Source organism: Lepisma saccharinum, chromosome 1, assembly GCF_977018435.1.
Source record: "Lepisma saccharinum chromosome 1, izLepSacc3.1, whole genome shotgun sequence".
Classification (NCBI taxonomy): domain Eukaryota; kingdom Metazoa; phylum Arthropoda; class Insecta; order Zygentoma; family Lepismatidae; genus Lepisma; species Lepisma saccharinum.
Window position 1 is genome coordinate 111932009 of NC_139229.1, and position 15287 is coordinate 111947295.

Here is a 15287-nt window from a genome sequence, read left to right on the forward strand (position 1 = left end):
AAATGGAATTTTAAAATAAGCGTCATGATCATCGAGAATGTTCGAGCAGACAGTTGTATGGTTTTGTGTGGGTTTAGTTATTTGTAGATCGATGAATAATCATCGTCAAGAAGCGTACATGGAGTTTCAATACGAACCTGCAACTAGAATGTAAATTATTGCATCTTGACACAAACTCAAGACAAGCCTCTGGTTGTGTGTCAAGATATGTGGGGAGTTTTATGAACGGTTTCTGAAAGCTCTCAGAAGGTTGCTTCTTCTGATACATACTTTCGGCTTTCCTCAACTTCAGTGTTGGACTTATGAGGGTTACTATTTATATTTTGAGCCTTGGCAACACTGATTGAAGTTAGGCGCGATTTGACGTTTGCACGGAATCGTCTGGCATTATTGACCATAACGTACTTCAAATGTTTTGTCAATAGCTTCATTTGTGTTGTTTATGTTGCCTTGGAGATTGCGCGACAACAATAAAATGGAATTAACTCGTGAACATTTTCGTGCGATGATTTTTTACGATTTTCGACGTGGATTATCAAGACAAGAGTGCATCGATCAACTTACTTCCACATATGGCGATGAAGCCCCATCCTTTGCCACTGTGAAACGCTGGTATAACGAATTTAAACCTGGCCGCCATTCGCTCACCGACGAGATTCGCGAAGGTCGTCCAAAATCAGTTGTTGTTCAAGAAAACATTGATGCTGTGCAAAACCTAATACTGCAAGATCGTCATGTGACATACTATGAGATTGAGGCAACCATAGGCATTAGTTCCACCAGCATATATAAAATATTACATGATCATTTAGCTGTGAGAAAGGTATGTTCTCGTTGGATCCCACGCAATTTGACAAAAACTAAAAAAGACGCTCGCGTCAATTGGTGCAAACAAATGCTCAATAAATTCAATCGTGGTGCTTCAAAAGACGTATATAAGATTGTAACAGGTGACGAATCATGGATATATGCATATGAGCCGGAACGTAAACAGCAGTCGACTGTATGGGTGTTTCAAGATGAACCCAATCCAACGAAAGTTGTTCGCGCTCGAAGCACATCGAAACAAATGGTCGCCTGTTTTTTCGGGAAAATTGGTCATGTGGCAACTGTGCCTTTAGAGGAACGTAGAACGGTCAACTCTGAATGGTACACAACAATTTGTTTGCCAGAGGTCTTCGGTCAAATACGGAAAACAAACAAACGCCGTCGGATCATTCTTCATCAAGACAATGCCAGCTGTCACACATCTCGTCTAACAACCGACTTTATGAACAGTCAAAAAATCGAATTGATGGGTCATCCGCCGCACAGTCCTGATTTGGCACTCAATGACTTCTTCTTGTTCCCGAATATCAAGAATAAATTGCGTGGACAAATATTTTCGTCGCGGAAGACGCCGTTGATGCGTTCAAAAACCATATTATGGAGGTGTCTCAAGAAGATTGGAAAAACTGCTTTGACAAATGGTTCGAACGAATGCATAAGTGTATTGACCATAAAGGAGAATACTTCGAAAAACAATAAAGCAGTTTTCAATGCCAAATTCCTGTTTTTCATTGTTAGGCTCAAAAAATAAATAGTGACCCTCGTACATCAATGATTGATGGGAAGGGACCAGAAACATTATGTAAGTCATACGGAGATTACAATAATTAATACATCTTGACAACGCTTATGATTTATCATTTATGTGATCTATATTTTAATAAATAATATTAATAATACGTTAATGATAACAATACTTTTATAATTAGGCCTAACCGATTTTACACCCGGAGGGGGGGGGGGGTGTAAACTAACCTCCTTGAGATGTCCCGGTTTTGGGTCAAAAATATTATGTTTACCGTAGTGCTAGGTAACTCATAAAGTGAGTATTACCCTTAGAACATTCAATTCATTAGAACATTCATAATTAACCTGATTGCATGCATAACTAGTTTTATTGAAAAGTAGGTATGGAAGCATTTTTAAAAAAAACAATATTATATTAATTACATTCCGTGTATTTTAAATGCAATACTCAAGCTTTAATTATTGAGTCAGGGAGTTGGATATAGGTACTAATTAAGCAGCACGTTCATATATCTGTATGTGTGTGAGGGGGGGGGGGAGTTAACGCACATAAGCCACTTCATGTCCCATGGATTTTCTTAACATTATAAATTAGCATGAATAGGCTATAGGAATTGACCGAATTAAACTCCTGGATATTTTTTTTTGTTAATTTATTAAATCTATTAGTGTATTAGTTCTATACTTGCAACTTACTATAGTAAGTTAATACTTTAACTCAGGTAAGCCTATATTGTTTATCTAGAAGTTCTTTAAATAATTTATTAATTCAACTACATAATGAACATTGATTATATGCGAGTTTAATTGTTTCTGAATGCAATAAACGAATTGCACTCCAGAAAATATTTGAACCAGAACTTTTAGAAATATATATATAGTATATATTTTATTTAATCCTAGAAATACTTCGTCCAATAATTCTTCTATTTCCATCAACTAATTTTGTACAGTTTATGAAGTGGTAAAGGAAACTTTTAATAGGCTAACATTTTTTTATTTATTTAGGCACACCATCATCTTCTAGCGCCGATGTGGAGAGTCCAGGTATGTTTTGTTTGCTAATTGGTAGAAATATATTTTAACTTAGATAATTGGCAAATACAATTAGGATTTTACAAGTATATAAGGTAATGACACAACATATACAGAATTTTCTGTAGTAGAGACATGAAACGAAAAAAATATTTTACTCAAGTTGATTCGATGCAAGTTTTCCTTGCTTATCTTCCACAAGTTCAATTTATACGTTCAAGGAAAAAGTTTCCTCTTTTTTTTTTTTTAGAAAGTACGAGCCCGATAAATGAAATGAAACTAGCAGTGTGTTCTTTCGTCTTTCCTCTACATTTACACACAATGGAATGTTCGTGCGGGCTACCGCGCATGCGCGTCACGTGATTAGCGTGAGTCATGCAGTGAGAAACGTGCCCTGGATAAGGAGTAGCGAGTCATGGCGGAACAACGTGTTTTGGCGGTGTGGAGTATTGCTCAAAGTTTTTGAAGAAAGGGGAATCAGTCAATGCTGCACGTTATTGCCAAACACTGGAGAAAGTGAAAAAATCAATTCGCCGCAAACGTCCTGGACTCCTTTCTGCTGGTGTCATTCTTTTGGATGACAATGCTCGTCCCCATTCGGCAGCACTAACACAGGATAAACTTCGAGAAATGAAATGGGAAAGGTTACCACACCCCCTACAGGCTTGACTTGGCCCCGAGTGACTTTCACTTGTTTCCTGCAGCAGGTCAACGTTTACACACTGATTTGGAGGTTCAGACAGCCGTGAAAAGTGTTCTTCGTTCCCTGGACCCCGAATTTTTTGCAGATGGCTTTCAAAACTTCTGCAACGATGGGACAAATGCTTGTATCGCCTTGGAAATTATGTTGAAAAGTGAGAAGGACCATGCTACTTGTTGTAACTTGAGTTTCGTCTGTAACGTAAGAAATCAATTTTTTTCAACATAGGGAAACTTTTTCCTTGAACGACCCTCGTATATTTCCATATTCACTAACAGTTCTTATCACGAATTTATTCATAACAATCTGCTAAACTTTCCTGTGTGTATAGGGATTATTATTAATATTTTTATTCCATCTACCATTCAAAAATTATCGTGAGGACTTAATTTTCATATAATTCGTAAGCATTTTGCCAATGTTACGTATAAAACAAGATATTTTCGTAATATGGTTTTAAAGTATTTTAAAAATTGTGCAACAAACACGTTAACGTACGTAAACATGGTTTTGGTGCTTGTGCAGAGTTCTCTTTATTCTGTAAAATATCAAGAGAAAATTGTAACAATCTCGTGGTAATTTTTTTCTTTCTTTGCATGCAGAAACCTGCGACGGGTCGGGACACAGGTGTGGCGATGGACGTTGCCTCATAGCCAGAGATATTTGTGATGGATATTATGACTGTCTTGACGGAAGCGATGAAAGAGTTGAAACATGCCGTAAGTACAGTAGAGTGTACCAGTACTCCTCAATTCGTGAATGGTTTATCATCATCAACATTAGGGAATGGATTTTAAGGTGCACAATTATGGTCGCGAAAGGGAAAGAAAAGATTCTGAAAATGTTTTGAAAAAGGTGCAAGAAAAGGGTGCTGATAAAATGCCTTTATGCAGGTCTAAACCAGTTACATTAACATTCTTTATTCAATACTGTAGCAAGTACGAGGGTCACTATTTATATTTTGAGCCTAACAATGAAAAAACAGGAATTTGGCATTGAAAACTGCTTTATTGTTTCTCGAAGTATTCTCCTTTATGGTCAATACACTTTTGCATTCGTTCGAACCATTTGTCAAAGCAGTTTTTCCAATCTTCTTGAGACACCTCCATAATATGGTTTTTGAACGCATCAACGGCGTCTTCCGCCGACGAAAATCGTTGTCCACGCAATTTATTCTTGACATTCGGGAACAAGAAGAAGTCATTGGGTGCCAAATCAGGACTGTGCGGCGGATGACCCATCAATTCGATTTTTTGACTGTTCATAAAGTCGGTTGTTAGACGAGATGTGTGACAGCTGGCATTGTCTTGATGAAGAATGATCCGACGGCGTTTGTTTGTATTCCGTATTTGACCGAAGACTTCTGGCAAACAAATTGTTGTGTACCATTCAGAGTTGACCGTTCTACGTTCCTCTAAAGGCACAGTTGCCACATGACCAATTTTCCCGAAAAAACAGGCGACTATTTGTTTCGATGTGCTTCGAGCGCGAACAACTTTCGTTGGATTGGGTTCATCTTGAAACACCCATACAGTCGACTGCTGTTTACGTTCCGGCTCATATGCATATATCCATGATTCGTCACCTGTTACAATCTTATATACGTCTTTTGAAGCACCACGATTGAATTTATTGAGCATTTGTTTGCACCAATTGACGCGAGCGTTTTTTTTTTAGTTTTTGTCAAATTGCGTGGGATCCAACGAGAACCTTCCCTTTCTCACAGCTAAATGATCATGTAATATTTTATATATGCTGGTGGAGCTAATGCCTATGGTTGCCTCAATCTCATAGTATGTCACATGACGATCTTGCAGTATTAGGTTTTGCACAGCATCAATGTTTTCTTGAACAACAACTGATTTTGGACGACCTTCGCGAATCTCGTCGGTGAGCGAATGGCGGCCAAGATTAAATTCGTTATACCAGCGTTTCACAGTGGCAAAGGATGGGGCTTCATCGCCATATGTGGAAGTAAGTTGATCGATGCACTCTTGTCTTGATAATCCACGTCGAAAATCGTAAAAAATCATCGCACGAAAATGTTCACGAGTTAATTCCATTTTATTGTTGTCGCGCAATCTCCAAGGCAACATAAACAACACAAATGAAGCTATTGACAAAACATTTGAAGTACGTTATGGTCAATAATGCCAGACGATTCCGTGCAAACGTCAAATCGCGCCTAACTTCAATCAGTGTTGCCAAGGCTCAAAATATAAATAGTGGCCCTCGTAACATTATTTGTAATAATTAGATAAAAAAATGGTCACATGACAAAGCAAAATCTTCGTTAATATTAGTGCTATAGTACCGACGGCATTTGCTTCTCTCTCTCTTGAATTATAAATAGTGGGTATCTTACAACAGCACCTTTTCGTTATTTCTAAGTATACTTAATACACAGATGGGCTTATTTAATTGTGAGTAAATCTACAGTTTAAAGCGGACTCTGAACTGCTGAGAGTGCTTCCATCGGGAATCGAAACTGGGACCTCTTGCTTACAAGATAATATAGATGATCTCTACAGCATCAGATGGGCTTTTCACAAGAGTCCTGACTTGCGAAACTACAGTAGGCAGTGATGATGAGAGCGCTATAATATAGACATTATTAATTTGGGCACAATCGAACACCGTGTAAATATGTATGAAGTAGGAATGGCCAAATCCGGATAAAATTTTATCGCGATATCGGATAATTTTCTATCCGGATATCATATATTCTGTATATCCGATTTATCCGGATATCTTATATTCGGATTATCCACATATTCTTTTATTCGCCACGTTCTCATTTCACTGTGCAGATTATCTACAAATCCTTCATCAACCCTGTACTATCCAGATATCTGTATTATCAGGATTTCCGAATTATCCGGATATTCGGATAATACATTGCATCCGAAACGGATATCGGATAATTTGAAATCCTGATATCCGTTATACTGATTTTGTGGCCATCCCTAACAAAAATTACATGTAAATGCAGTGATCTTCTCGCCCAGTCTGGAATTGCGAATGGCGTTAGCGTGAAACAGAGGAAGGGGCAAGAGCACCTGATATTTAGGCCAGCCCTCGGCTGCTTTTAGGAAATTCCCTCACCCCCATTCGATTCATAAACTCAGTGTGTTGTCGAATATAGTTCACCCTCTAATTATTGTTGCTCATTTCGAGGGAGATTTCACACCGAAGAGACACGCGTCATGCGACACGCGACAAATGACACCAGAGTTTCACACCGAAAAGACAAGCTGCAAGCGACACTTGTTTGTACCAATATAATTGCATTAATCAGTTTATTAGTCAACCGAAAAAAAAGTAATTCTCAACTTTCGTGAAACCATGTCCCGTTTTCTGTCAATGCCCGGAACCCAAGAATTTTCCTCCAAATACCTTTCAAGTATTTAAGATTTTTGTATTGATAAATAAATTCTGGCATAATCATTAAGAGTCCTAAGAGTTTGATTACGTGTAGGATTGTTGACAAATATAAAAATATTGATGACTTAGCGGTAACGTCGTCTCCTTGTAATTAAGTGATCCCGGGTTGGATACCTGGTGGATGCACGTAGTGGTGCGAATCCCACTTTAAACTGTAGGTCCAGTCCTCATTAGTATATTTGTGCATAAAATGGACTTAAAACAAAAACTCACACCTCTAATATCAAATTGGGATTGTTATATTTGTCAACCACTTTCAGCAGAACCTTTCGCAGCTTTATATGTGATACGAAGGGCCGGTGGTTGAGAAGCAATGAACTAGAGTACTTTACCACATTGACTGATCTATTTTGGAGTAACGTGTCCCCATGTACTGGTTGTTTCAAACAAAAACAGTCACGTCCTAAATGGCCAAAACACAACATGATGGTGAAGGCAAATTACAGCCGATAACTGCACAAAAAAAAAACCTTGATAAATCTAAAGAAAGTTGTGTTTAAATCTTAAAACATTGTACATATTGATACTTTATTAGGCTACATCAACAAATTAAGAGGTTCAAACATGTTGCAAGGTCTCCGGTTGGGCTCTCTTCTAGAGTTTAAATATAGCTCGTTGAGGTGAAGCATTCAATGCAATCACGCCCATATGCGAACAACAAACTCAGACGGCACGATGCACGGTATTGAGAAAGCGGCACAGAAGGGTTCGCTTCCAAGCGACAAGTGTCTTTTGCAGCGTGTTGCATTTCGCTGTCTCTTGTCTCTTTGGTGTGAAATCTCCCTAAGTGTTTAATGTTTTCATTCAACGACAGCTTTTCCAAGAAAAAAATATAACAAAATAATTTCTTGTTCTTATTTTTCCTTAGGTACAAGACCCTGCTCACAATTCAAGTGCAAAAATGGAAGATGTGTTCGAAATTATCAGAAATGTGATCTGATAAATAACTGTGGAGACGGAAGTGACGAAGATCTGGAGGCATGTCGTATGTATTTGTGCTAATTATTTATGTCTACATTATTTAATCTAAATCATTTATTATGCTCGAACATTTACTTGTGATTATCCTAAAGACGTAGGAAAGCCATGACAAATAACGAAACAGGCAAGAGACAGGTACAGTGTGTATTTATTTTCTTTAATATTTTTAGTATTTATCAAATATAAAATAATCATAAATTTGAAGTAAATGTAAAAAAATATTGCTCAAATTTTAAGTTTGTATTTTTTTTTAGAAATCTCTAAATTATAATATATCTGTGCAATTGATTTCCTTGAATGCTGATAATGTACCCGAAATTAAATGCAGTGTCCTTGTTTGTCTTTTTAATGAAAACCACTACTTTATGTACGTTTTTTTCTATTCTAAAATACTACCAACAGCATTTTCTCTCAGATTTCCAGGGTATGTAACAAGCATGTGTGACATCTAGCATCGTTGTGGGGCATGTTGTGCATCATCTGTCAAAGCACTGTATTTTCACAAAACGTTTTATGAAATGGTATTGGATACTTTAAAAATTAACTTCACTTCATTGATAATACTATCAATTGTTTAAGTCAAAACATGAATGCAAAGAAAATGTATAACAACCAGTATCGGCCTCCTTTATTTATTGGAAGAATGGTGACTCAATAAACTACCTTAACTAAAATATACTAATTATTATCTGTGGAAAGTTTTGTAATATAAAGAACTTTTAAATGTTGTCTTGTGTTCTGCAGGTTAAAGTTAGTTCAGTTGATTTATTTTATTTTAAGTCGATTTCCTTTCCCTTAGCTAATCACGATTAATTAAATAACCAACTTGAGAGTCCATAACATTAGGTAAGTTGTGAAACATGTTCAAGTTGGTGCTGTCGTTTCGTCCAGTAACGGTGAACATAATGAATAGGCCTACTTGCCTTCTCATACATTATAACCATTTTATTTTCAATTAATTGACCTCTAAATTTATTTATCTGTGAAGCTATATATTCCGTTAGATGTGAACATTTATCTGGAAGCAGGGCATTTCGAAAAAGAAAAGTAAGCTGTACAGAAAACAGTAATTCATGTGAAATAACAGAACACGCTTGGTTAAGATTTTTCGTAACCATCAATAACAAATTTGATACGAAATTTAGTAAATTTGATAATTCTAACCAAATTATTTGAAGGGTTCGAGTGTAAAACATGGTAAGTGACATTTTGGGCATTTTTTAGTTACACAGTAAAATGTGTCATCCTTCAATTTTCGAGTGAAATTGCCATGTCATACAATTTGGATTGGACTCAATGAAGCCTTCTGAAATTGGCAAACACAACACAAAAGCAATTTATCTACAGTATAGCTTCTAATAGTCCTCCTCCGTGGCCGTGCCGTATAAGGCGCTGTGCTTTGGACTCCGACTGCGGGACGGCATGGGTTCGAGTCCACCTGGTTTCAGTCTCTGGGTTCTGGACGTGTGTATAGGACCGGTGGCAACCCACCATCGTGAGGAAATTGGAGAGCTACGAGTGAGTAGCGTAACCCGGTCGCGGATATATCCTATAACGGCTGACCATATGTCACCCCATTACTTGTTGAAGAACTCCACATAGGCGTGATTAGGGGGAGAGGGGAAAGCCTTGATGAAAGTTCAGTCGGGAAAGAAAAACCTCATTTTTTTTTCTCACTGTATATACATTATATATATATATATATATGGTCTAATGCAGCAACATAGAAGCACCATAATGGTTGGTTGATTTGGTGTTTTAAGTCCACTTTATGCACAGTAAAGCTAATCGGGACTGGACCTTCAGTTTAAAGTGGAATCCGAACCACTATGTGTCTCCACCGGGAATCGAACCCGGGACCCCTTGATTACAAGGCGACGATGCTACCACTTCGCCATCGGGGAGGCCACGAGAAGAACCATAATGAATAAATAAATTGTCTGTGAAATGTGCTGCGCTCCTTTTACTCAAAACAATATAATTGTGTTCATGCATTTAAGACAAAACTATTTAGCAGCAAGAGCCTGAAGTACTTGGTAGTTATAATTTCTCTCTCTGATAATTTACAATGCATTACAGAAAGGAGAAAAATTGCGACCGAAGCGAGCAAGAACATTTTTAAATCCAAATATTTGCAAACTGAAAACAATATTGATTTAATATGGCACAAAAAATTTCATGGTCCACCATGTTGTTCTTTTACATTTTTTTTTTTCATTTCGGCGCCCAGGTCCAACTTCCGCCGCCCCTGAACTTGAGAAGATTGTAAGAAAAGCAGACACCGCAATCGAAGCGAGCCAGAAAATTTTACGAAATGTATTTTTATTTGTACAAAATTTAATATCAAGGGGGGGGGGGCAACTGCCCGTATGTGACCCCTGCAGGTGCTCTTGGCCGTCTGAAAGAAATAATGCAAGAAAGACGTGAAAACATATTCCATCTTGAGTATATAGGTATATTTGTCCTGAAAATGTTGCTTTCCCTATACATGCACTTGTTTGTTTAAACTATTTGTAGTTAGTTTACATGCTGTGTCATATGATAGCGTTGATTTTGTGGCAATTCTTTTATCTCACAGGCTCTACTCTGCAGTTAGATCCGTTCCAAAGTTTTCTGTTTGGATCATGCCTTGAAAACTTGGGAATCGAAGACTTCAGACGTTATAAGGTTTGTACAGTATCTCGCATGCACTTCCTTAGTAGACTGTAGATTGATTGATTGATTTTACTTCGCTTTTTGTGCCACTTTTGGCTAATTTGCTAGGATGGGGATGGGTGGTGGACGGACGAATGATGAATGGACGCTCACAAACATCCATGCCCAGGCTGGGGTGTGCTAACCACTCCGCTACGGGGTCGGTCTCGTAGACTGTACACACACATTGCCGCAACCGGTAAGGATGATTCCAAACCGAACAGACTTGTTAAAATCCAGGTAAGAAGACAAGAAGATCGACTGTATCCTGTTCGAGACTTTGATAAATATTGCTGATAATATTACTCCGTTGTGGTGTAACGAGTGCACTCACGGTCCCCGAAATGACGTGTCAATCATACCCCGGCACGGGGCCAAACGTCGTTATGTGTACGGGAAACCGGTCGTGACTCACGGTCCAGTTATCAAGTTCGGTACTGAGACGGTCGTTTATTGTCATACTATTGCGAGGCGGAGATTAATACCTTGAAAAGTTACACTGTTTTGTTTACCTTTGATATGTAGATTCGAACAATCATAAAACACTAATAGCATAATATCTGGTACCTGAAAACGTCAAATAACAACACTGACGAACGGTAAAAAAGTGAATATATATTGTAACAACAAAGAAAATATTGCAATCAACAACTGTTTACAAAGCCTCCTCACTCTCACAACATTCACTCTATCTCTCTTTCACACACATGAGGTATTTTTACATGTGAAGTATGGATACAAATCATGGATCTCATTAACATATCATTCCTTTTAATTTTTAAACCTTTATGTGAATTTAGGGCATTTGTCTGCCAGCTCCTGTGCTCTTTTAAATTAACTTAAGTGCCAGCCCTCGGAAAGCGGTTAACTAAGACAATTGGGTCGGCGTGGTTAAATCTTTCGTTCGAATGAACGTATGCATCGAGTCGTAAGCACGACATTATACAAGTTTCTCGGACGGGGGTATTACACACAAGCCTCTCTCGTCCAATGAGAACAACTACTCAATTACATAGTGATGCAAAAACTTAATTGGCTCCAGCTGCCGGAATACACTAATCAATCGTCGGCGCGAGCAAAAATTACCTTAAAAACCACTATGCAACAAATAGTACTATTTCACGCACACGACCTTGCAATAAAAACAACTACGCTTTCCACAATTAAAAAAGACTCATCAGTCAACTATTGACAAATTAAATGGCGCGACGGGGCGGTCGGTTACACAGGAAATGGAGCACACTTTGACAATTTATACTAAATATTAAAGAAATGAAATGGAGCTTCTAACGCTGAATGCAGACAATTAAATTAGAACATCTGAACATGAAATAACCCTTTTTTACAACAATACCAAAAATTGTCAGAGACGGAAATTAGGTTCGGGGTTTCCTGAGTAACTTTGCAAATAAGTGAGGCTTCGGCGTTAACTGTACGGTGTTGATACTAACGACGCACGTTTACATGGACATGAGACCCTCTGAAGTATACTGTACCAGACTCTGCTACATGGCGTGGTCATTCATCTCTCCTGGACGCGGGGCTTGCACACGGTTCGTTTGTGGCGAAGTTGTCCTCCGAGGTAGATCGCGACGAAGAATAATTGCGACGATATGGTGTACTTGCACCTCCTCAGAACTTCGGGAGTTCCTCTTGTCACTAGCGTCGGGTGTACGTGGTCACGCGCCGGTTCGGAATCTCTCTGGTGACGGGCTTCGATTCGGCGTCGTTCTGGAAGCGTCGTTCTGGAGTCGTCCTTCAATCTCTCCCTCTGGCTTCGATCGGCGTCGTTCTGGAGTCGTCCTTCAATCTCTCTCTCTGGTGACGGGCTTCGATCGGCGTCGTTCTGAAAACGTCCTTCGGGCTTTGGGCAGTGTTTGGCTTTGGCGTCGTCTGGCTGGCTTCTGCATCGTTGCGGGTGCCGGGGAAGCGACGGCCCCCTTCTCTATCTTCTTTAGCCCTCCATCCTTATGTAGTCCACGCTTGGCGAAAACAAATCACCGCGTAATCTTCACCAAAATAAGGCGCACACTGGTAACTCTCTATCTGCAAGTCGCTCACAGTACGTAAGGAAACAAAGTTCACGGACACAAAGCAATGATCACGCGAGAGTGTAGCACGGAGATGCTCTCTCTATGAAATCCGGGTAAAAACTGTGTCTCGGATGGTAGCACCGTATATTTATAAGATAATCAAATTCGTCCGTTGAAACCCACGCTCAGGTAGCTTGGCTTCGCTTTTGGAGGAGATGCGAATGACCTGTGTCCATTGTCTTGAAACTCGGTCACCGAGGCGTCTTCGACACTTGCAGGCTTGGGGTCCAGCTGATATCTCTGGTCATCCGTGAACATGGGTTAGCCCGCCCGCTGCGACTCAAGCCTGGTAGCGACGAAAATAATCTTTCCTTATCTTCGCGTTGGTGCAAATATGTCATGTTCTAAGCGGCGGCTGTCACTCAGGAAAGACCCGGCTCCAACTCCCGACGTCTGGCTCGGATACAAGTTTATCCACAAAATAAAATACCTCACACTTTTATATTTGAACATAAGTGAATCATTAAACAAAAATAATTTACATCGAACTGCGTTTCACATGTCACTAGATACCGTGACAGTGGAGTGGTTAGCACAGCGCTCGATGACCCCAGGGTTTTCGGGTTTTAGTCCTGGCCTGGGAATGGCTGTTCTTTGTGAGTGAACATCAGTTTCATGATATCATTAGTAATCCTTTATATCATCACTCATCCTCATCGTCACGATTAGCCAAAAGTGGAAGAAATAATGATCTGATTTCATAGAGTTATGAAGTAGGTACTGTGTGGTGTCTGCTAACAAATGGAAAAGCTTGAGTACGATGACATAGCCATTAACGAAAATTTGGCTTCATTTGTCTGTAGTGTTGCCCACGAGACGAGACGAGACGAGATTTTGGTCTGTCCCGTCCCGTCTCGTGAAAATGCTGTCTCGTCTCGTGTCGTGTCTCGAAAATATTCGTTTGTCCCGTCTCGTGTCCCGTCTCGAAGGGTTCTGTCTCGTCTCGTCCCGTCCCGTCTCGTTTTGTCCCGTCTCGTCTCGTAAAAGTGATCCGGGATATCATGCCAACAAAAGTCAAAAGTAGCAGAAACACGAAATATTTTTCCGGAAAGTGGGATAAAGCTCCAAATATTTTACCCATTGCGTAGTGAGAATAAATAAGGTTCGTTAATCATGAGGACATTAATATTAAAAATGCAGTTTGTTGGTTACTGATTGCTAGGTATCTTATGAAATCTACTTTGTGGTTTTTCTCGCTTCATACAACTGTCTATCCATCGTACATTTATACCAAGTTTGTTAGAACCTGTCCCGTTTCCCGCGCTAGCGATCGCTCGACAGTTTTGGTGCCAATGAGAAACGAGAAAAAAGTCGTCTGCTGGGCAGCGAGGAGCGAATGGAAGCCAGAAGAGAGGAGCTTACGTAGACGTTGTTGCCACGTTGCGTATTTTAATTTGCTGCCTGGCTTTGGCTTTCCCCAGCACGGAGTTCAGGCGGTCTTCAGCAGCAACACCGCTTGGTTTATGCTAGAAAAGCCAGCGATCAGCTACCGCGGGAAGCCGGACAGGTTGTAACAAACACAGTATAAGTGAGTGCTCTTTTTCATTACTGCTATACCTTTTGGAAGTCTTGAAATGTTTTCCAATAGACCTTCTTTCTTTCTGAATGTCGAACTTCCGTGCACTATGAAAATGTACATTTTTTCTTTAAATTCTAAGCTTGGCGCTAGGGAGCAACCAAAAAGTTTTTAAATGTGTAGTACGAACACAAAAGACTATTTAAAATTGCAATATTTAGTATATTACAAATAGAAAGCATTTATTGTTCTTAATATTGTTAAACATCTTATATGACATAAGTTTCAAAAAGTGTTTCTTTGTGATATTGTGCTGTTTCTTATGCCCAGCTTATGACGCACATACTTCTTTGTTTTCCCTTTAGCCTCTTAAGTCCGGTACCACCACCGCTTGATCTAATTTATCCTTCGGCAGGCACGCATCTAGAAATATATGTCGGGGGAGGTTGTCTGAGCCAAGTGTTTCAGAAAAAAATGATAATAATAACATTAACGACAACAATTAAGTAAATGTTTAAATTAATGCATTAATATAATTCATAGGTCTATTCACTCGAATATGTAAATTAATCAATTCTATTATTGTTATTGCATGACATGTTACAAAGATGGTAGAAGAATAGTAATATAACAGCACGAATATTAGCTAATATCTAGCTTACGTGTAGTTAAGATAGTCAAAATCTGCATAAAAACAGCTGTCCTGGCAAGAAAATTAATGTCAAAAAAGGTGATCAATTGAATATTTGCTGAATAACAAAAAAAGATGTTACATCCAGTTGACGAAAAATAAAGTTCCTGATTAATATTTTATTCTCATTATTAGTATTAGCGTACATAAAACTTCATTGATACTGTCATTCAAAGCAGTATGATCCCAATAGAATCCTTGTTTTCTAGTAAGTTCGGCAGGAATATGTAACCCTCGATTATGATAAACAAATATATTTTTTGTTTAGCTAGAGCAAGGCCCCAGGAGGATGCAAGAAGCCTTTCCTGCAAAAGTGTATGTTTTACGAAGCGAAGAAACGTGACAAAACCACCACGTATGGAAGGCAAACCTGCATTAAGTTTATATCTCACGTTTACAGAGCCGTGCCTCCTGAAGTTATAAAAATCCCAACTTCAATGATTCTTTTAGACATGCTATAGTTGAAAAAAATATGTTTAGATGCACCCAAAGTGCATCATTATCAGATTATGCATATAACGTGTTATTGGAATCAACATATTTGTGTAAATTGGGTGC

The 15287-nt window shown here is 38.9% G+C and overlaps 1 protein-coding gene across 2 annotated transcripts in view; it reads left to right on the forward strand.

Annotated features, from left to right (window-relative positions):
• Positions 1-15287, forward strand: part of LOC145999335 (uncharacterized) — a 54343-nt gene that overhangs the window by 16811 nt on the left and 22245 nt on the right. For both annotated transcript variants that reach the window (XM_083136277.1, XM_083136282.1), the window contains exons 12-15: positions 2584-2622; positions 3913-4029; positions 7623-7739; positions 10314-10402. In XM_083136277.1, coding sequence (XP_082992403.1) covers positions 2584-2622; positions 3913-4029; positions 7623-7739; positions 10314-10402 — 362 coding nt within the window. The remainder of the gene's footprint in view (positions 1-2583; positions 2623-3912; positions 4030-7622; positions 7740-10313; positions 10403-15287) is intronic.